A 22,783-nucleotide genomic window follows, 5' to 3' on the forward strand; every position below is an offset into this window, starting at 1 on the left:
CCCCAGTAACAACCACTGCATTATACATGATATATAAATATACATCAATACTAGGGATGTCTCGATCCGATCAGGTGATCGGAAATCGGGCCGAATCATGTTACAGACTTGATCGAAATCGGACGTTGCATTCCGATCAGGGATCGGATATATTAATCTGCACACAGCAGTGTTTCAGTGGAGGCAAATAAATAAAAGTTAAGTTACAAGGGTGACTGAAAACTGAATGAAGCTGGTGTTGGTGTTGCTTTCCTCAGCTGAGCCTTCAGAAAAACGCAACAGGCTGTCTCGCGCATTCTGCCAACTTTGTGTGCACGAGGGCTTCCATTCTCAACGCAGTGTGATGGAAACCCTGGTACTGGGTAAGATTGTAGGTCACTTCAAACATCAACATTTTATTCTTTAAACCAGAAAAGGACAGTAAGAAATTAAAGCTGCAATCAGCGATGAACGGGTCCTCGCACTCATGGCCACCGTCCCCCATAAGCACAACAGAAATGACACCACCCACGACTTCCTATGTCAAACCATTCAAAAGTTATAGCAGAAAATAGGGACAACCAATCAGAAGAAGGGGCGGGGTTAATTTTCACCAATTATGGTCAAGGACTCAATACCGAGTCCCATGACACCACCCACAACTCTCTATGTCAAACCATTCAAAAGTTATGGCAGAGAAAAGTTTTCTAGGGGGCGCTGTTGAGCCGTTAGGCCACGCCCATTCATACAAACCATGAAATATCAAATGTATCGCCAGGCCTGGCTTGCATGCAAAATTTGGTGACTTTTGGGGAACTATTAAATATGGACCAATCAGATGAAGGGTGGGCGCGCTTTTTGACGTCTAGCGTCACCACGGTAACGCTTTTGAAAGAGAAAAGTAATGCGTGTTGTCGCAGGATGGAGACGCACATTTTGATGTATAACACACCTGGGTGCACGTTACGGTTCGGGCCGTATTAACTGCCGAAGGAATGGCATACATTTCGTCAAAATAACACAATTAATTCAAAATGGCCGACTTCCTGTTCGGTTTCGTCCATGGCGCCAAGAGACTTTTCTTTAAGTTGCGCCATGATACAGGTGTGAAGGGATTTTCGTGCATGTACGTCAAACCGTATTGTGGGGCTTGAGGCACAAAGTTTTCTAGGGGGCGCTGTTGAGCCATTTTGCCACGCCCATTAATGCAAACCATTAAATATCAAATTTTTTGCCAGGCCTGGCTTGCGTGCAAAATTTGATGACTTTTGGGGCACGTTTAGGGGGGCAAAAAGGCCCTCCTTTCGTCAGAAGAAAAATTCCTACAGATACAATAGGGCCTTCGCACTGTAAGTGCTCGGGCCCTAATAAGACTACAGTCTAAGAAGCACATTACTGGCCTTACTTTATGACACTGTTGCTCTTTCATTTGCTTATTAGTTCACATGCCTTCTGGGTTGAGCAGCTGTTTTTATCTAACTCAAATTATGTTTAAATTTGCAATATTTTTACTAGTTAATAGTTGCATATTATTACTTGATTGTTCAAGCTACCTCGAAGAGAACTGCTCTGTTTAAATGCAAAATAAGGTGAATAGATTAAAATTGGGGACAACCTGGATCTGTTTATTTTGCATTTGTTCATTTTTTTTAATGTGCAACGAAAGTATCAGATTGGGACTCGGTATGGGCAGATACTCAAAATCAGATGACTCAGAATCGGATTGGGGCCCAAAAAACCTGATCGGGACATCCCTAATCAATACCTGTTTGACTTAGAAGGTTGGGTGTGACGGAGCAGATGTTGCAGCTGTTACAGTGGAATTTACCTCAAATATGGAGACAATAAATCCTGAGGAGCAACTGTTTACACACATACAGTCGTCAGGGTTTCAATGTCCAAGATCAGGAATTAGAGGCCGGATGTGAAATGTGGCCACCTCTCACCCTGTTATTATCAAAGACCTTTTTTCTGAGACAATTATGTCACATCAAATTTGACCTTTGTCCATCAGAGTATAATACTTGTATCTCTTCAGACATAAAAGCAGTTAGAGATTAACTAATTAGAAACATGACCTTTATGTTTAACCACCAAAATATTATCAGTTCATCGCGTTTAAAACCTTTGAGCCAAAGATAATGGAATTCCTTCAGATAGTTTTGTTGTCAAAGCCGCTGAGGTTATGTTGAGCATAGCTGATGCACTTCCTGTGTCAACAGCAGGTGACCCCAGGCAGCTTTCTAACTGGCTGCTCCCGCTCTCATAGGTGGCCACGCTACAGTTGTTATGATGTCACATGACGTTAGGTCTCGTGGGAGTAAGGAGGCTGCGGTCAGGGAGGGTCACGGCTGCAGCTGTTGCTCACTGGCTGTACCAGCTGAACCGCCTCCGGGACCATGCAACTCTGCCTGGATTGGCCGAACGCTTCACCGATGTGATTGATTTTTTTTTTAATTCCCAGAGCTTTTGTGTCCGGTGGCTGTCGCTTCCAAATGTGATGTCATTTATTTGAGCAGCTCACTTTTCCTGCTCATTTTGTCATATCCACATTTCCATCACATCAGGCTAGCTCTATACACACTCCTGTATGCCTGGCTTACTGAGGCGATCAGCTTCCAACTTACACCTGATGATGAAGATATAATAATATATATATAGTATATATCTATGCAGAAAGGGAAGTTTTTATATAGGAGGCTAATTCTTTATGAATTATTAGTTTCAAAATATCTCACCATTATCACAGGAGACACATGTGAGTTGCTGCAGTATTTGATTAAAAAAAATAAATTATATCCTTTCAAAATAAGGCATAAACCATAATTTGTTTTGATATTTTTATTAGGGGGTAAGGCACAGTTGAACAGGAATAAACAAAAAAAGATATACAGTCTACCTCCTTTTTTTTTTTTTTTTTGGATTAAGAACAGAACAAAAAATCCACACAAAATAATGACAAATACATGAAAATTATTATATTCTTATATAGAAGTAATATTTAAGTATTAAAGCTAAACAGTATGAATTAAAAAATAGATGAATAAAAAGGGGGAGAAAAAAAGAAAACAAAAAAAAATCCAAAGCAAAAAAAAAAAAAAAAAAAACATAATTTGACCACGATTTAAGGCAAAGTCGTTCCACGGGTGTCATCTTCGGACATGCTTTTAGAGAGCGAATGTTTCGTCCCGTTTAGACTACAAGCTCCAAGCTGATTTCAGGCTAAACAGGCTGTAATCCTGGATGGGTTTATAAAGTTGGAAAAAGCAGAACATGACACAATAACATGAAAACCAAATGAGCAGATGGTGTGAAATCAAAACTGTACATAGAATTATTTATTTATAACAAAAAAAAAAATATTTTGAAAGCAAGAAGACTCCATAGTTTAAGAGGATAGTTTGCACTGATCACTTCTTCTCCTCCACCAGGTCAGCTTCTCCACTACACTGATCACCGGACACGACTACAGTTCCCAGGATTCCTCAGTCCTCAGTCATTCATCATGGTCTGCACCTGTGACCTCCTCGTTAACCTCATGTGTCTCACCTGTGTGGACAGTGTGCCTCTGCCGCCATTGTGTAGTAATGTCTCGTTCATGTCTCCACATGAAACCTACACCGACTAACTCTCTCTGTTGGTTCTTTTCTACGAGTATTAAACTTATTTCATGTGACGGCTGCGCGTGAGTCCAGACCTCACGCAGGCGTCATCGTCATCATCATCATCATAACCTGCAACACCGTAGAGGAAACAGAAGCACAACCACCAGCAGTAGTGATGGGCAGATGAAGCTTCAAGCGCCGCCCCCGTTGCTAGGTCGCCCCTGTTGCCAAGTCGGACAAACCTGTCATCTCTCCCGTCCACTTCCATTGTAAAAACAGGGTTTTACATCACTTTCTTTCCAATTATTGAACCAAAGAAAATCAACCGAAACTAGATATAAATAAAAAGGAACACTTCAGGTACCGTGTAGTGAGTTTAAAAACGGAGGTTTTCAGCAAAAACTAGATCTTTTGATTAGTTTAGCTCAGGGGTCGGCAACCCAAAATGTTGAAAGAGCCATATTGGACCAAAAACACAAAAAACGAATATGTCTGGAGCCGCAAAAAATGAAAGGTATAAACCTTAGAATGAAGACAAATGGTGAAAGGAGAAATGTCGAAAAAAAAAAGTCAAAATGTGGAGAAAAAAGTCAAAATTTAGAGAAAAAAGTCAAAATGTTGAGTTAATGTTGAAGTACAATCTCGAGAAAAAAGTCGAAATGTTGAGAAAAAAGTCGAAATGTCGAGAAAAAAGCCGAAATGTCGAGATTAAAAAGGAAAGGAAAAAGGAAGAAAAAAAAGAGGAAAGAAAGAAGAAATAAGAAAAAAAAACAAGAAAAGAAAGAAAAAAAGGAAAAAAAGAGAAAAAAGAGAAAAAAAGAGAAAATAAAGACAAAGAAAGAGAAAAAAAGGAAGAAAAAAAGAAGAAAAAAGGGAAAAAAAGGAAAAAAAGAAGAAAAAAGCAAAAAAACAAGAAAAGAAAGAAAAAAAAGGAAAAAAAGAGAAGAAAAGAGAAAAGATAGAGAAAGAAAGAGAAAAAAAGGAAGAAAAAAAAGAAGAAAAAAAGAAGAAAAAGAAGAAAAAAGCAAAAAAAACAAGAAATAAAGAGAAAAAAGAGAAAAAAAGGAAGAAAAAAAGAAGAAAAAAGGGAAAAAAAGGAAAAAAAATAGAAAAAAAAGAGAAAAGAAAGAGAAAGAAAGAGAAAAAAGGAAGAAAAAAAGAAGAAAAAAAGAAGAAAAAGGGAAAAAAAAAGGTGAAACATTTTTGAAAAAGCTCCAGGAGCCACTAGGGTGGCGCTAAAGAGCCGCATGCGGCTCTAGAGCCGCGGGTTGCCGACCCCTGGTTTAGCTGATGGCACGGAGGAAGGGTTGAACTGCGAGTGTGGCCGTCCACATAGCTTTACAGTATCTAAAGTAGACATTCTTCGTAATTTACCGTTGGTTTTGGGGCTAGCGGTTGTCCAAACACACCGCTTAACCATTTTAAGATAAATACTGTAACTAAAACACTTCCCCGGTTGTAGCCTGCTGCCGAGCCGGCTTTGTTTTGGAAGTACGGATCTATCTTTTGCCAGTTTGGGGATAAAAATACACTGCACCCTCACTACGCTGTGTGCAGTGTTATCCAAAGTGTTTCTTTTTACTAATACAAAGATTTAAAAAAATAATCCAGTGATTTAAATTACAATACAAGGCAAGTAAAAACTACGCTTTTTACATTGATTCTGATTGGTCAGTCAGGGACTAATCAGAAGGCTGACAAAGGGTCAATTGGTTCACTCCTGCACGAAGCTTCTTGAAGCTTCATTTGCTCTAGTAGGACATCTAGTGGACGCAAAAATATCAGTTGGAAATGGTGACGATGGAAATGATCATTTACAGTGACTTAAGTGAGGTTGAGGTTAAGGTATGGACATGATTGTGCTTTTGTAACGTTGAGGTAGTGCCAATGACACATCTTTGGTTTTTATTTAAAAACAACAGTTTCTCCAAACTGTCTCCAAACTCTCACTGACCGCAACTCTCCATCATACACACATTTTGAGTGGAGCCTGAGAGGTTTATATCGCTGTCAGAACTTGCGGCAAAATCTGAACCCCTTCCTGAATCAGTCACGTGGTACAGCCAGGCAGCGCGGCTTCGGACGTCATCATTTTCACCCCTGAATGAATCCAGCCTCGATACACGCATCACTTTTTTTAAATTAATGATTATTGTTGTGAAGATTAACTAATATGAAGTGAAATTTACATTTTCAATTGAAAGATGTTCAGTATCCACCTTTGTAGTGCAATTTCTGGATCAAATAAAATGCAACATTAACTGTTCCTTATTTAAAAATGGTTGTCATTCACAGATCCAGCAGTGGGGGTGGAAGAATAAAACTGTTTTTTCAGTGTCTAGGGCATGATGAAGAAGATTATTCTCAGCAGCAGGGTTATCAGGAACTCTTCCATGTACTTCACTGGATCGATGTCTCAGAAGAGGGTGGTGCAATATTTAAAAACTTTCTATCTTATTTTTTAAACCGCATCTGTAGTTTAGCATCAGCCGAACTCTCCATCTTCTCCCCAGCATGGAGATGCTTTGGAAAGCTATGAGCATGGCCTTCTGCCAGAGTTGTAAAAACAAGTCCTGCTTTTATTCACATTGATACATAAATTAAAAAAAAAGAAAAAAACATTCAATTGCATTACGATAAACTGAGTTTAAAATGTATATTTTCATGAACGAATATCCTCCCTTTGTATCCGGGTACCAAACCCTCTGAAGAAACGGACACACCTCTCACTCCACATTTGGTTAGTCCAGGGGTCGGCAACCCAAAATGTTGAAAGAGCCATATTGGATCAAAAACACAAAAAACTAATATGTCTGGAGCCGCAAAAAATGAAAAGTCTTGTATCAGCCCTAGGATGAAGGCAAATGGCGAAATGTCGAGAAAAAAGTCGAAATGTCGAGAAAAAAGTCGAAATGTCGAGAAAAAAGTCGAAATGTTGAGAAAAAAGTCAAAATTTCGAGAAAAAGGTTGAAATGTCGAGATTAATGTTGAAGTACAATCTCGAGAAAAAAGTCAAAATGTTTAGAAAAAAGTTGAAATGTCGAGAAAAAAGTCGAAATGTCGAGAAAAAAGTCAAAATTTAGAGAAAAAGGTTGAAATGTCGAGATTAATGTTGAAGTACAATCTCGAGAAAAAAGTCAAAATTTCGAGAAAAAAGTTGAAATGTCGAGAAAAAAGTCAAAAATTCGAGAAAAAAGTCGAAATGTCGAGATTAAAAAGGAAAGGAAAAAGTAAGAAAAAAGGAGAAAAAAAGAAAAAAGAAGAAAAAAAGAGAAAAAAAGAGAAAGAAAGAAAACAAAAGAGAAAAAGAAGAAGAAAAAAAGGAAAAAAAAAGTCAAACATTTTTGAAAAAGCTCCAGGAGCCACGAGGGCGGCGCTAAAGAGCCGCATGCAGCTCTAGAGCCGCGGGTTGCCGACCCCTGGGTTAGTCAGATAAGACAAGAGAAATCTAGCATAGAAAACTACTGTTTATGTAAATATAACTGTCATAAAAGTGATATGAGCTCCTCGGGCTGAACATCACCAGACGTACAGTAACTCTCTTTGCACCGTTGCAACGAGTTCCTGTTTCTGAGTCAACTGAAGGCCTGCAGCGGTCACACCATAACTAGGGAGTGTAAATCTGTATCTGGGGTAAAAGGAGAGGGCGGGGGGGGTATATTTTGGGTCTGAGGTGTGGGAGAGTGTCGGGCAGCTGGAGGTGTTGTGGTCACAGTCTGTCTCAAATATCAGTCCACAGTGGAGACTCGAGGCAGCTGCTCTCTGGTGAGTGTCGTCCTATCTCTGCGTTTGGTGTCTGCCGTGTGTTTTAGTTCGTCCAGACTGTTTCTCTGAGCATACGCACATCCCTCTGAGGAGTGTTGCTGGACGGGTTTGTTGTTGTTATTCTAAATAGGATAATGATTCTGAACTGCTCGGACAAGAAGAGGGACATTTCTTTGGTGGTCACTTTTATACGACGGAGTATTAGGGCCAAACTAAGACAAAAAAAATTGGAAATTACGAGAATAAAGTCATAATATAATGAGAATAAAGTCGTAAAATTACGAGAATAAAGTCGTAATGTTGTGAGAATAAAGTCGTAATAGAATAAAGTCATAATATTATGAGAATAAAGTCGTAATATTACGAGAATAAAGTTGTGACATTACGATAATAAAGTCGTAATGAATAAAGTGTTAATTTATGAGAATAAAGTCATAATATTATGAAAATAAAGTGGTAATTTATGAGAACTCTAACAGGAAGAGCAGTCTTCTCCCTGTGTTAAAATGAAGAATAATGAGCATCTTGTGAAGTTATTTATATATTAATTTATAATATATTACAACTTTATTCTCGTAATATTACGACTTTATTCTCGTAATATTATGACTTTATTCTCATAATTTTACGACTTTATTCTCATAATTTTACGACTTTATTCTCATTACATTATGACTTTATTCTCGTAATTTCCTTTTTTTGTTTTTTTGTTGGGCCCTAATACTCCGTCGTACTTTTATACTTATTGAGGTACTATAATAAAAATCCTTTTATCAAGATAATGTGTTTCATATTTTGAGATTTTTAAGCATAAAAATAAAAGAGTGAAAGCATGCCAGTGCAGTAGGTCAGTTAGCAGACCGGACCTGTATTTTTGGAAGGATGTTAATCTGGTCTGTCATGAATACCGAGGCCTGGAGCGTCCAGCTGCTTGTGTTGGAGCTCAGCACACTTCAAGCTGCACAGACGCGCTGACGTTACAACACTGAACAAACTGTACGTTTCAGTTTAACGGCAACGGATGTGAAAGCCTTTTATCTGAAATGAAAAGTTCTGTATATAAAGATTCAACTTCACATGATTATTTCATAAGTGGATATTATTTATTTCTTGGCTCAAATAACTACAGTGCAGAATTTCTAAAATTGTGTTAGCATCATGAAACGACATGCCGCAAGATAATTTGTTCTATGTACTTTATTTTAGTCTACATTTTAGTTTATGTGTTTAATATAAATTATGCAAAAATAAAAAATAAAAACATCTTCTACATTATTTCCTCCATGTCACTTGATCTGGAGTCTCATCCCAAATATTTGAATATTTTCATTTTCATTCTGATGAAATTATGTTTGCAGATTAAACAAGTTGCTCATCAGTGAAAACATGTAAAAACTGATATTTGAATGGTTCCCTCTTCGAGTCTCTGAGAACTCATGTATACATAAAAATATAATTGTAATCTCTGAATCTACTACTTACTGTGTAATTATTTCTATTTTAATTTTTAATTTTATTGCAACTTTTTTCAAAAACAGTGTTGAAATGAAACAAATAACTCTTCATATATATATATATATATATATATATATATATATATATATATATATATATATATATATACATATACTGGATATATATATATATATATATATATATATATATATACATATACTGGATATATATATATATATATATATATATATATATATATATATATATATATATATATATATATATATATATATACTGGATATATATATATATATATATATATATATATATATATATATCCAGTATATATATATATATATATATATATATATATATATATATATATATATATATATATATATATATATATATACAGTTAATACATTTTTATTCAGGCTTTCAAATATCAGCATGGATCAAGTACCTGAGATGAATCAGAATCAGAATCAGTTTTATTTGAACATGCCAGACAGGGAATTTGACTCCGGCTATTTTGCTATAAAAATAACCTGTCTAGCAACACTTCTTAAAGACTCACAAGGGACTCACTTATTAAGTGATAGCAATATTAGTACAACTATTTAAATTCCAATGAATGAAAAATGAATGTGGGTGTGCGTGGTAGTTTTGCATGAACATTTCATCATTTAAAGTTGTGCCCTCTAACCTATAGCAACTGTATCACAGCAGGTTTGATGCCCCTTTCAGAGGCTGCTTGCTTTGGCTGAGAATGACCCTCCCTCTCCGCCGTGCAGGGATGGCCGCCACCACCGGGAACCTCTCCGAAGAGCAGGTGCACTGCTCCATCTGCCTGGACGTCTTCACCAACCCCGTGTCCATCCCCTGCGGACACAACTTCTGCCAGGGCTGCATCCTGGGATACTGGAAAACCAGCCCCCTGTACCAGTGCCCCATGTGCAAGAAGTCCTTCTACAAGAGGCCCGACATCAGCGTGAACACCGTGCTGAGGGAAATCGCAGAGCAGTTCAAGCAGATCCGGGTGAAGGGCGTGGACGGGAAGGCGGGCGGGGAGGAACGGGAAGAGAAGGCAAAGAAGTGGACGATGGAGAAGAGGAAAAAGGAGGATGAGGAGCGGCTTTTGGAGGGCGATCAGAAGCAGCAGCTTCTGGAGGAGTTGAAGAAGAAGCAAGAGATGAAGCTGAAGAAAGAAAAGTCAAAGGAGGTCTTGCCACCATTAATCCCTCCAGTTTCAGCAACTTCTCGTCCATCATCACCCCAAGCTGCAGCTCCGCTGCCCCGGACATCACCCCCACCCTCGTCCTCTCCCCCTCCTCAGACTGTACCCCCTTCCCCGTCCCCCTCGCCCCCGTCCCCCCCCTGGGAGGAGGTCCTGTGTGACGTCTGCCTGGGGGACGGCCGGCCCAAGGCCGCCAAGTCCTGCCTCGTGTGCCTGACCTCCTACTGCGAGGAGCACCTGAAGTCTCACACCGCCAGGTTCACCAAGCACAAGCTGATAGAGCCCGTGGCCAACATGGCGGACAGGATGTGCCCCAAGCACGAGCGGCTGCTGGAGCTCTTCTGCAAGAAGGATCAGACTTGTGTGTGCGTCCTCTGCACGGAAACCGACCACAGAGCGCACTACACCGTCCCTGTCGAGAGGGAATGGACCGAGAAGAAGGTGAGACTGATGACCATAGCCGGATTAAATAAATGGACTACACTAGGCAGACGGTGATTTTTGGGCCCCCCTCCATCAATGTTATTAGGGCCCGAGCACTTACAGTGCGAAGGCCCTATTGTATCTGTAGGAATTTTTTTTTAAATTTATTTATTTTTTTTCTTTCTTCTGACAAAAGGAAGGCCTTTTTGCCCCCCTAAACGTACCCAAAAAGTCACCAAATTTTGCACGCAAGCCAGGCCTGGCAAAAAATTTGATATTTAATGGTTTGCATTAATGGGCGTGGCAAAATGGCTCAACAGCGCCCCCCGGAAAACTTTGTGCCTCAAGCCCCACAATACGGTTTGTCGTACATGCACTAAAATCGCTACACACCTGTATCAGTACACAACTTAAAGAAAAGTCTCTTGGCGCCATGGCCGCAACCCAACAGGAAGTCAGCCATTTTGAATTAATCGTATAATTTTGGCGCAATTTATGCCATTCCTTCGGCAGTTAATACGGCCCGAACCGTAACGTGCACCCAGGTGTGTTATACATCAAAATGTGCGTCTCCGTCCTGTGACACCACAAATTACTTTTTTCTTTCAAAAGTGTTACCGTGGCGACGCTAGACGCCAAAAAGCGCGCCCACCCTTCATCTGATCAGACAGAAAAAACTTTGTGCCTCAAGCCCCATAATACGGTTTGACGTACATGAACGAAAATCGGTACACACCTGTATCATGTCGCAACTTAAAGAAAAGTCTCTTGGCGCCATGGCCGAAACCGAACAGGAAGTCGGCCATTTTGAACATTTTGAATTAATCGTGTAATTTTGGCGCAATTTATGCCATTCTTTTGGACATATATTTTTATTTACTTGATATTTTTTTGTATCAACCATTAATATGTGTGCAGACAAGGTTTTTTTTTTTTTTTTTTTGTCCCTCTGCCTGGGCCCCCCCCCCTGCCAATCGGGCCCTAGGCACATGCCTAGTTTGCCTTTGCGTTAATCCGGCTCTGCTGATGACCCGTCCTTATATGCAGTTTAAAAAGATGCAAATCTGGTTGTAGAATAAAATATCTGCTTATTTTCAAAGCTGAATTCAAAGCGTATCAAAATATCCAAAATTATGATCACAAACCTGTTCAGCATTTGCAGAGATATTCCAGATCTGTCGACTTTTATGGAGATTTCAGACCATCAGCAGACTAAAACAAGCTGAAGCATCAGGGGCCTCAGCCGTGATGAGCTTTATTGTTATTTAATCTTAAATCTTAGTTTTATAAGATATTAAGCTCTGTAAAGGGGTTTTATACATCTTAGAACAGGGGTCGGCAACCCAAAATGTTGAAAGAGCCATATTGGACCAAAAAGGCAAAAAACAAATATGTCAACAAAAGTCTTGTATAAACCTTAGAATGAAGGCAACATATGCTGGGGGAGGATTTTTTTTTTCATTATGTACTTCGAGAAAAAAGTCAAAATGTCGAGAAAAAAGTCAAAATGTTGAGAAAAAAGTCACAATTTTGAGAAAAAAGTCAAAATGTTGAGAAAAAAGTCAAAATTTCGAGAAAAAAGGTCAAAATGTTGAGAAAAAAGTCACAATTTTGAGAAAAAAGTAAAAATGTCAAGATTAATGTTGAAATACAATCTTGAGAAAAAAGTCAAAAGGTTGAGAAAAAAGTCACAATTTTGAGAAAAAAGTCAAAATGTTGAGAAAAAAGTCAAAATTTCGAGAAAAGTCACAATTTTGAGAAAAAAGTCACAATGTTGAGAAAAAAGTCGAAATGTCGAGAAAAAAGTCAAAATTTCGAGAAAAAAGACAAAATGTCGAAAAAAAAGTCAAGATTTCGAGAAAAAAAGTCAAAATGTTGAGAAAAAAGTCACAATTTTGAGAAAAAAGTCAAAATGTTGAGAAAAAAGTCAAAATGTTGAGAAAAAAGTCACAATTTTGAGAAAAAAGTAAAAATGTCAAGATTAATGTTGAAATACAATCTTGAGAAAAAAGTCAAAAGGTTGAGAAAAAAGTCACAATTTTGAGAAAAAAGTCAAAATGTTGAGAAAAAAGTCAAAATTTCGAGAAAAGTCACAATTTTGAGAAAAAAGTCACAATGTTGAGAAAAAAGTCGAAATGTCGAGAAAAAAGTCAAAATTTCGAGAAAAAAGACAAAATGTCGAAAAAAAAGTCAAGATTTCGAGAAAAAAAGTCAAAATGTTGAGAAAAAAGTCACAATTTTGAGAAAAAAGTCAAAATGTTGAGAAAAAAGTCAAAATGTTGAGAAAAAAGTCACAATTTTGAGAAAAAAGTCATAATGTTGAGAAAAAAGTCGAAATGTCGAGAAAAAAGTCAAAATTTCGAGAAAAAAGACAAAATGTCGAAAAAAAGTCAAGATTTCGAGAAAAAAAGTCAAAATGTCGAGAAAAAAGTCAAAATTTTGAGAAAAAAGTCAAATTGTCGAGATTAAAAAGGAAAGGAAAAAGGAAGAAAAAAGAGAAAAAAAGAAGCAGAAATAAATAAGAAAAATGAAAAGGAAAAAAGAAAAAAGAAGAAAAAAAGGGAAAAAAAGGTCAAACATTTTTGAAAAAGCTCCAGGAGCCACTAGGGCGGCGCTAAAGAGCCGCATGCGGCTCTAGAGCCGCGGGTTGCCGACCCCTGTCTTAGAAGCACATCTGGACAAAGATGATGGAACACAGTATGTTCACACTGTACCTTTTCTTTTTGGAGCACATGAGGCCAAACCTTGACTTGACAAACTTGAGCAATAATGATTCGTCGACAACATAAATCTCGACAGATGAGCCTTTTTTTTATGATTATTTGAAAGCTGTCAGCTTTGGTGTGACATCTTTTCACAGCTCTGATCTACAACATGTTTCCAGGTGGTCCTAAACACATAAAGCGCCTGCTCCTTTTAAAAGTTACACTAATGTTTCGTTGGACAGCCTCTAGCGCTGGTTACAGCGCCCATTTGTCGCGTTGAATAATTAAGATACCTTTCATGGCCTCGGTTTATGGGGATTGATGTTGTGCAGGCACAGCTGAAACGGACCGAAGTAGACGTCCAGCAGATGATCCAGGACCGGGTGAGGAAGGTGGAAGAGATTAAACATTCTGTGGAGCTCCACAAGGTGAGTGTAGGTGGTGTTGAATATCGTCCCAGATGGGCAGATACGAAGCAGCCTGATCACGTAAACCTGATTGTTGTGTGGTTTGAATTTTCAGGCCAGTACCAAGAAGGAGGTGGATGAAAGCATGCAGGTCTTCTCGGAGCTGGTGCGCTCCATCCAGAAGACTCAGGCCGAGCTGGTTCTGGTCATCGAGGAGAAGCAGAGGCAGACGCAGAGGTGGGCCGAGGGCCTCATCGCCCAGCTGGAGCAGGAGATCACCCAGCTGCAGAGGAGGAACACGGATCTGGAAAACATGGCTCGCACCGACCACATTAACTTCTTAAAGGTGAGTGAATAAGGGAGGTGTTGCACTTCATTTACAGTACCTGGCAGCTTCGGTTTCTACCGTAGTTTCCCGTCCTAATATGATTTGATCTAGGACAGGGGTCGGCAACCCGCGGCTCTAGAGCCGCATGCGGCTCTTTAGCGCCGCCCTAGTGGCTCCTGGAGCTTTTTCAATAATTTTTCACCTTTTTTTCCCCTTTTTCTTCTTTTTTGCTTCTTTTTTTCTTCCTTTTTTTCTCTTTCTTTTCTCCTTTTTTTCTCTTTTTTTCCTTTTTTTCTTTCTTTTCTTGTTTTTTTTTTTGCTTTTTTCTTCTTTTTTTCCTTTTTTTATCTTTCTTTGTCTTTATTTTCTCTTTTTTTTTCTTTTTTCTCTTTTTTCCTTTTTTTTCTTTCTTTTCTTGTTCTTTTTTTCTTTTTTCTTCTTTCTTTCCTTTTTTCCACTTTTTTTCTTCCTTTTTCCTTTCCTTTTTAATCTCGACATTTCGACTTTTTTCTCAACATTTCGACTTTTTTCTCGACATTTCCACTTTTTTCTCAACATTTGAACTTTTTTCTCGAGATTGTACTTCAACATTAATCTCAACATTTTGACTTTTTTCTCTAAATTTTGACTTTTTTCTCCACATTTTGACTTTTTTTCGACATTTCTCCTTTCACCATTTGTCTTCATTCTAAGGCTGATACAAGACCTTTCATTTTTTGCGGCTCCAGACATATTCGTTTTTTGTGTTTTTGGTCCAATATGGCTCTTTCAACATTTTGGGTTGCCGACCCCTGATCTAGGATATTACTAAATATTGTACGATGCTTTATACTGAAACTGACTTATTTCAACAGAGACAGGCAGCTAGAGTGCACTGGTTCCTTACACTCACACTAAACTACGCTGCGTTATCATATAGTTAATGTACATGATTCCGCTGTCAGTGCTGAAGGAAAAATACATTAAGCAAAATAAAATAAAAATATCCTCAGAGATGCTGTTTTTCTTGTTGACTCTTGCTGAGAGCAAGGAGATTTTTGTTAAATCTACTGTTTACGCTTCATCCACCTGGAATAAGCTTGAAACTGTTTTGAAGCGTTTGGAAAAAAAAAGAAACTGTTTGAAGCGACAGAACAATAGACAGTTTTAAGCAACCTGATTTGTCCAAAATAATAAATTGCACACACAAAGACCTGCACAGCTGGGTCTTAACAGGCGAGCAGTGATTCAAACCCGTGATAAAAGCCCAGCTGATCAATCACGTTCAACAGTTTGCTGCTCCTGCTGTGCATGAAATCATGTTACTTCTGACCAGCAGGGGGCGCTGCAGGTACAACTTACAGCCAACATGACCAACATGTAATAATCATAGTGTAGCTTCATCTGTTACTTTAAAAGAAATCCCTAATTCTCTTTTATATGAGGAATAACATATTGATATTATATCCATTCTTAAAACAGCACCAGGTTTGATTGTGATTGTGCTTTTACTAAAAAAAAGAAGATGAACCAGACATGAATCCTTTCCGTCTTCTTCTCCTCCTCCTCTCTCCAGTCGTTTAAGGTGTTATCACAAAGTGACCAAAGTATAACTTCAGTTCTCATTTTTTGATTAATTTATTAGTCTTGAATTCCCTTTATTTGTAGTCCAGCTCAATACAACATGTATCTTAGTTGCATGGTAGTTCTGGTCTAGTAGTGTGGGTTTGAGTTACTGTAGCTGTATGTTTATCTACAAATTTAAAAAGAGAAAAACACATTATGATGAACAACTCGAAATGAAATAACAAAAACACCATAAAAATTATTAGCTGTTTTCTTCATGATGCTATACTTTTATGTTAAATGCATTTTAAATTAATCTGTTCATGTGGTAAAACAACATAATGTACGACGGAGTATTAGGGCCAAACAAAACAACAAAAAAAGGAAATTACAAGAATAAAGTCATAATGTAATGAGAATAAAGTCGTAATATAGTATAAATATATAAATATAACTTCACAAGATACTCAATATTCCTCATTTTAACACAGGGAGAAGAAGCTCTTCCTGTTAGAGTTCTCATAAATTATATTCTCATAATATTACAACTTTATTCTCGTAATGTTACGACTTTATTCTCGTAATTTTACGACTTTATTCTCGCAACATTACAACTTTATTCTCGTAATGTTACGACTTTATTCTCGTAATTTTACGACTTTATTCTCGTAATATTACAACTTTATTCTCATAATATTACGACTTTATTTTATTACGACTTTATTCTCGCAACATTACGACTTTATTCTATTACGACTTTATTCTCGCAACATTACGACTTTATTCTCGTAATTTTACGACTTTATTCTCATTATATTATGACTTTATTCTCGTAATTTCCATTTTCTTTTTGTCTTAGTTTGGCTCTAATACTCCGTCGTAATAATGCATTTCATTTTCTTTTAAAAAATGATTTAGGACTTAAGTAAAACTAGCTGGATTATGATTTCTCTTTCACCCTTTTATGCGCCTTGTTGCTTTAAAAAAAAACAACAAACAACTGACTAAGCTTACTTTTTTTGTCCCCAACAAAACAACCACTGGATGGATGTTAATGCGGGGTTGGATCCTGGCCTCAGACAGCGCTGAACAGACAGTTGTGTAAAAGAGGTCAACATTTCCCGAAGCTTCTCTGGACTCCGTGACCACAACAACCACCACAAAGCTTCTCGTGACCACGGCGCATGTAGCATCCAGTGTCAAAGGAAGCAGTCTGGGAGGATACATAAATGACTGCAGTCGAGCAGATTGTTAATATTTCTTCCTGGCTGAGATCAGAGAACAGTTGTTACACGCAGCCTCAAACACCCAGGCTTCACTCATGGGCTCATTTTTTAATGCAGGTATTCACTTTAAAGTCTAGAAATCCTTTCAAACTTCCAGGCTGCCGTCTGCTAATGAGGAACTTGGGTCTGTGGTTTGCTTCTTCAGGCGTGAACCACAATAACATCACTCAGGTGCAGGCCAAAACAACCAAACCGAGACCTGCACAAAGATGGGATCTCCATTCCAATGAAATGGCCCGGTCTAGTACAGTCCTTCTCGTGTGATAGCATACTGACTCAAAACTGGACCAACAGCTTAAAAGCATGTTATCTTTTGGTCAGAAACATCCGACCAGCTCTTAGGTGGTTTGAGGTTAATACATTTTGGTGCGCTTGGATTTTAGTCCAACCAAACTAAATGATTGGACCAGATCTAATGAACTACAGCAGGGGTCGGCAACCCAAAATGTTGAAAGAGCCATATTGGACCAAAAACACAAAAAACAAATATGTCTGGAGCCGCAAAAAATTAAAAGTCTTGTATCAGCCTTAGAATGAAGACATCACATGCTGCATCACATGCTGCTGGGGTTTCTATATTAGTTATAACTGGGGGAAGATTTTTTTTTTGTCATTATGCACTTCAAGAAAGTCGAAATGTCGAGAAAAAATTCGAAATGTCGAGAAAAAAGTTGAAAAATGTTGAGAAAAAAGTCAAAATGTCGAGAAGTCGAAATGTTGAGAAAAATTCAAAATTACGAGAAAAAGTCGAAATGTCGAGATTAATGTTGAAGTACAATCTCGAGAAAAAAGTTGAAATGTTGAGAAGAAAGTCGAAATGTCGAGAAGTCGAAATGTTGAGAAAAATTCAAAATTACGAGAAAAAGTCGAAATGTCGAGATTAAAAAGGAAAGGAAAAAGGAAGAAAAAAGAGAAAAAGGAAAAAAGAAGAAAAAAGAAAAAAAGAAGAAAAAAAGGAAAAAAAGAGAAAAAAGGAAAAAAAGACAAAAAAGAAAAGAAGAAAAAAAGACAAAAAAAGAGATGGATTACCCTTTTTAAAAAGGAATGAGCCCTAAAAGGGAGGAGAAACCCCATTACATATGTCTTTAATCTTTGTAAACATGTTATTTTATTTGTTCATTTCTTTATTTGCGTGAGTTGTTTGTGCTGTTCTTCTCTGCAGAGCTTCCCGGCCCTCAGCACTCCTCCAGCGGTGAAAGACTGGTCTGGGACCAGTGTTCCCACTGACACCTGCGTGGGCATGATCAGGAGATCTGTGTCCCAGCTGGAGGCAACGTTAAGAGAAATGATTGAAAAGCTGTCTGAGAGTGGTAGGACATTTAACATGTTCATGTTGCCTGTAAATAAATGAAAGTATGAGCACAAGACGCTCAATTCACTGAATCTTTTCTTTTGCTTTCTCTCTTCAGAAATCAAAAAGATTCTGAAATATTCAGGTAATGTTTTTTTCATTCCGGTCTTCCTGCACTTGGTCTTGTTTTGTATCTGGCCCCTCCATGAACCCCCGGTTTGGTTTAGTTTAGTTTAGTTTAGTTTATTGTTTTGCACAGTTTTAAAAAATATACAGGAAATATCAATGATAAACACTATACGGTGCAGGAAGAGGCAAAAAACCCAATGGGCTTATTTGAAGCCTCCACCGAAGATATTAAAATTTCATGTCAAGATTAACATACAAAAAAACAGAAAGTAAAACTACACAAAAGTGATGGCAAACTAATAATGCAATATATAAATAATAAAGAATAAAGACAAAAAATAAATGTGTGTGAGTGTGCATGGGATATTGTTTTTACAACTTATATTATATTGACTCCTGAGCAAATAAGACTGTACATGTCACTATGAGTGAAACACAAAAAAAAACAAAAAAAAAAAGAACATGGATACATAAACAACAATACATTGGGAAAACAGTTACAAAACAGCAGTCAAGTGGTCCTTCAAACGTCTTTTGTAATATTTCAGAGAGGACGAGCTCTTTGCCAAGTGGGAAAAATCATTCCACAATTTAGTCCCTAAATCTCACCGAAAATTGACCTCTGCAAGTGAGAAATTTAGGAGGATGAAGATCTGAGGATTGTCGAGTTGAATAAGAATGAATCTCTGAGTTTAATTTAAAGTAAGTCTTGAACTGTCCAGGAATATTACCTTCACTTGAATTTAGCTTATAAATAAAAAGGCATATCTGAAAAATATTGATATCATAAATAGTAAGAATCTGGAGTTTTTGAAATAAAGGAGTAGATGAAGCGAGTGACTGTGATCGAGTTGCAAGCCTAACAAAACGTTTTGGTGTTTCTGCAGTGGACATCACTCTGGATCCCGACACAGCTAATCCGTGGTTGCAGCTCTCCCAGGACCGGCACCAGGTGAGGCACCTGGGGGCCTGGCAGGACCTCCCCGACCACCCCGAGCGCTTCGACACCGTAGTCATAGTGCTCGCGCGCGAGGGCTTCACCTCCGGCAGACACTACTGGGAGGTCCAGGTAGGGGACAAGGACGACTGGTACTTAGGAGTGGCCAAGTCCACTGTCAACAGAAAGGGCAGGATTTCTGTGAGCAAGGGCCAAGGCTATTGGGCTCTGGCCATGAAGAAAGGCCAGGGGTATCGGGTGTCAACATCCCCACCGTTACTGCTCTCCCTCGATGCAAAACCCAAGAGAGTGGGCGTATACGTGGACATCGAAGAAGGTCAATTGTCTTTTTATGACGTCAAAGCTCTGACCCACATTTACACATTCAAAGACACCTTCACAGAGAAGATCCTGCCCTTCTTCTACCTTTACTGCTGCGACAAAGCTTCCGATACCATGGTGATATGTCCCGTGAACGAGAGCAGCCTAATAAAGCAGAGCTAAACAATGTTTGACAACAAAAACAATGGTGAAATAGACTTGTACTCCTTAAATTGATGAAATCATGAGTTTATGTCAGGGGTATTCAATTGGCGGCCCGCGGGCCACATGCGGCCCGCCAGGAGCTTTTATGTGGCCCCTGGTCATATTTCAAAAAGGGGGTGTTTGTTGAAAAAAAAAAAAAAAAAACAATTTTTTTTTTTTTTTTAATAATATTTTTATAACTGGCTACTATGGACTAAAATGGTTGTGCTCAATGCTTAATATAATATTCAAATAAGGAAATCTTGGTGGAAAGTGGTGCTTTGTCATTATGGCGTGTTTTATTAAAAGTAGGTCAATATCAATTTCATTAAGTTTGCACAATGCATGGTTTCAAAATGAACTTGCATTCAAAATAATATTTCTTTATCTGAATATTATATTTAACATTTACAATTACTAAATCTGGAGACAATTAATACATAATTCATATGTAAACTAGATATATTCAAATGTATAATACAAATGTATTATATTTACATAAGTCTTCGTCTTTGAGTGCAAAATACATTTTGAAAACCCCCACATTTTCAAATTGTGCGGCCCTCTCCATACAGTCCTTTTGCAGATGTGGCCCCCGGCCGAATCTAGTTGAATACCCCTGGTTTATGTATTTAAATGTGATTGCATGCAAATGTTTGAGCATACAGAGTATGCAAAAAAAATAAAAATTCAAGAAGCATATTTGCATTTTTGGAAGATACAGTAAAATATCTTTTTAAAGGAACCCAAGCAGAGATAACTCCTCAGTTAATACAAGATCATCTGTAAGATTTTTTTGTAGCTCTAATGGCCTTCATTAGAAATGTGGCTGGACAGGAAAAACCTGGAGTAGAGAGGAGGGAAAGACATGCAGCAAGGAGTCACAAGAGCCTGCGCGGCCTGCATGAGGGCGAGGGCCTCTATATGTATATGTGGTCCGCCTGCTCAACCAACTGAGTCATCCAGGGCCCACAGTCTCTACTTTTTCTAACATATTTATTTGTCTGAGGCAAAGTGAGGCAAGTTTAATTGTATAGCACATTTCATCAGTGGCGTCAATTCAGTGGAAGCTAAGGTATGGCAAGGTTACGAGTCACAGAACTTAACTAGAGTATCAATCAACACATCCAGCAAATACTCATCACAGAAGTCTGCTATGTAGCTAATCTGTGTGGTCAAGAAAACTGGAACTTTTTCAAATGCAGTCTCGCTCACTGCAAAAACTCAAAAAAAAGGAATATTTGTCTTATTTCTAGTTAAAATGTCTAATTTTTTGTCAAAAAATCTCATTACACTTAAAACAAGAGTCATCACCAGAAAAATTACTTGTTATTTTACCATGTTCACCTGTTTCAAGTAAATTTTCACTTGAAATAAGTAGAAAAATCTGCCAGTGGGACAAGATTTATCTTCTCATTACAAGCAAAAAAATATTGTTCCACTGGCAGATTTTTCCACTTATTTTAAGTGAAAATCTACTTGAAACAGGTGAAAATGGTTGTTTTTGAGTCTTGTCTTAAATGTAATGAGATTTTTTTTACTTAAAATTAGACATTTTAACTAGAAATAAGATAAATATTCTTGTTAAGATTTTCAGTTTTTGCAGTGTATAATAACTAGTGAAATCGATCATGTTGTTCTGATTTGCATTTGTAGTTATTCTATATGTATTAAGTAATTGAATAATCAATAAAAATAGACACAGAGTAATTCCATAAATGTATTAAAAAAACAAACATTTACATTTTCCCTTGAAGCCAAGGTGTGGCGGCTGCCATACCTTGCCATACTGAATTGACGCCCCTGCATTTCATGTACAAGACAATTCAAAGTGCTTTAAAAATCTCTTTAAAAATGCTTTAAAAAGTAAAATAGTTTAATAGCAGGAAATACAGTCAAACAGACATAAGTTAAAAAGGATAACACAAATGAGATGCAAGAAATAAAGGTTGTAGTGAATTATGGTGGATCACTGAAATGCAGCAGTAAATAAAAAGGTTTTCAACCTTGACGTAAAGCAACTGAGAGTTTCAGCAGCCCTAATGCATTCTGGGAGTTTGTTGAAAACTGCCACACATAATTTTTACTGTTTGGTTTTAACTCTGAGGACCTGAGGGTTCTGGTTGGTTATAATGGACCAGGGGATCAGAGATGTATTGTGGTCCTAGACCAGGGGTAGCCAACACGATGCCCGCGGGCACCCAGTTGCCCGCAGGGACCACATGAGTTGCCGGCAGGCTCTGCTCTAAAAACAGCAGTCATCAATGTCTAAAATGCATCGCTATTCTTTTTAAATCCCATTTGCATTTATGTCCATTTGAAAATGCCAGTATTGAATAAAGAGTGAAACTAACAAGATGAAAGAATACATTTCAATGTAGGTTTATTATAGTCCTATGAGTTCATATACAGTTAGGCCGCCTATATATAAACCTAAATAAATAACTTTTTCTTTTCGGGTCAAATGTCGAAGCTGTGCACAAAACTAAGATGTACCTCAACTACTCATTACTGAGACATGCTAGCTATGATGGAGAGCTACGTTTTTTTGCCCCAATACATGGCAGAAAAGAGAAAAAACCCACATTTTCACAGTGACTTTTTTTGGACATGGACAAGTTTTTAAGTTAAGTTCAGATGAGACATCCGTCCTTTAATCTTCAATATGTTTTGGTGATAATAGTCTCCTGGTGAGATGGTTATATAGATTTGTGTGTCATCTGCTTAGTTATGGTAACACATTTTGTTCTTTTTCATAATTTGAGCGAGTGGGAACATTAAACAATAGAGGCCTCCGAATTGAACCTTGAGGAACTCCACATGTTACTTTTGTTAGCTCCTATTTATAGTTACCTAAATACACAAAATAGTCATTGTCTTTTAGATAGGACTCCAACCAGGCAAGGGCTGTGCCAGAAAGTACCACAGAGTTCTTCAACTAGTCTAAAAACTGTTTCCAGAGTATCAAGGCAGGAAGTGGTGGAGTTCAGGTGATGTATGATGTCATCCAGGCTCTTATGAGTGATTGGACAGAATTGTGTCATGATTTCACTCAGTGGACACAAAAGCAGCACATACCCTGCATAAGGCCTGCGTATTTTGCATAAATATAATCTTTATATAATATGTAGCACTTTGCTTCTACATACCCCTGTGCATATGACTA

The 22,783-nt window shown here is 37.9% G+C and overlaps 1 protein-coding gene and 1 pseudogene across 2 annotated transcripts; both read left to right on the forward strand.

Moving 5' to 3' along the window:
- Window positions 1–4,234: 4,234 nt before the first annotated feature.
- LOC133420851 (nucleolar protein 58-like) lies at window positions 4,235–7,103 on the forward strand (annotated as a pseudogene).
- A 184-nt stretch (window positions 7,104–7,287) lies between these two features.
- Window positions 7,288–19,865, forward strand: si:dkey-46i9.6 (E3 ubiquitin-protein ligase TRIM11). 2 transcript variants are annotated; one of them, XM_061710238.1, is made up of 7 exons: window positions 7,288–7,349; window positions 9,531–10,482; window positions 13,502–13,597; window positions 13,692–13,922; window positions 17,898–18,045; window positions 18,145–18,171; window positions 19,043–19,864. In XM_061710238.1, exons 2-7 carry the CDS (start codon window positions 9,574–9,576, stop codon window positions 19,594–19,596), a joined length of 1,965 nt encoding a protein of 654 aa, XP_061566222.1. In that variant the 5' UTR covers window positions 7,288–7,349; window positions 9,531–9,573; the 3' UTR covers window positions 19,597–19,864. The 2 variants fall into 2 exon arrangements, with proteins under 2 accessions (XP_061566222.1, XP_061566223.1); XM_061710239.1 differs by having other exon boundaries at window positions 7,335–7,349; window positions 9,599–10,482; window positions 19,043–19,865.
- Window positions 19,866–22,783: the final 2,918 nt, after the last annotated feature.

The sequence above is a fragment of the Cololabis saira genome, chromosome 20, assembly GCF_033807715.1.
Source record: "Cololabis saira isolate AMF1-May2022 chromosome 20, fColSai1.1, whole genome shotgun sequence".
NCBI lineage: Eukaryota > Metazoa > Chordata > Actinopteri > Beloniformes > Belonidae > Cololabis > Cololabis saira.

What these genes read in the sequence shown, in the direction of transcription:
- si:dkey-46i9.6 (XM_061710238.1), top strand. Translation starts at nt 9,574, where the DNA reads ATGACCCTCCCTCTCCGCCGTGCAGGGATGGCCGCCACCACCGGGAAC. An exon ending in GGGAATGGACCGAGAAGAAG is followed by an intron (nt 10,483 to 13,501) that starts GTGAGACTGATG and finishes GATGTTGTGCAG; the next exon opens with GCACAGCTGAAACGGACCGA. An exon ending in ACCACATTAACTTCTTAAAG is followed by an intron (nt 13,923 to 17,897) that starts GTGAGTGAATAA and finishes TCTTCTCTGCAG; the next exon opens with AGCTTCCCGGCCCTCAGCAC.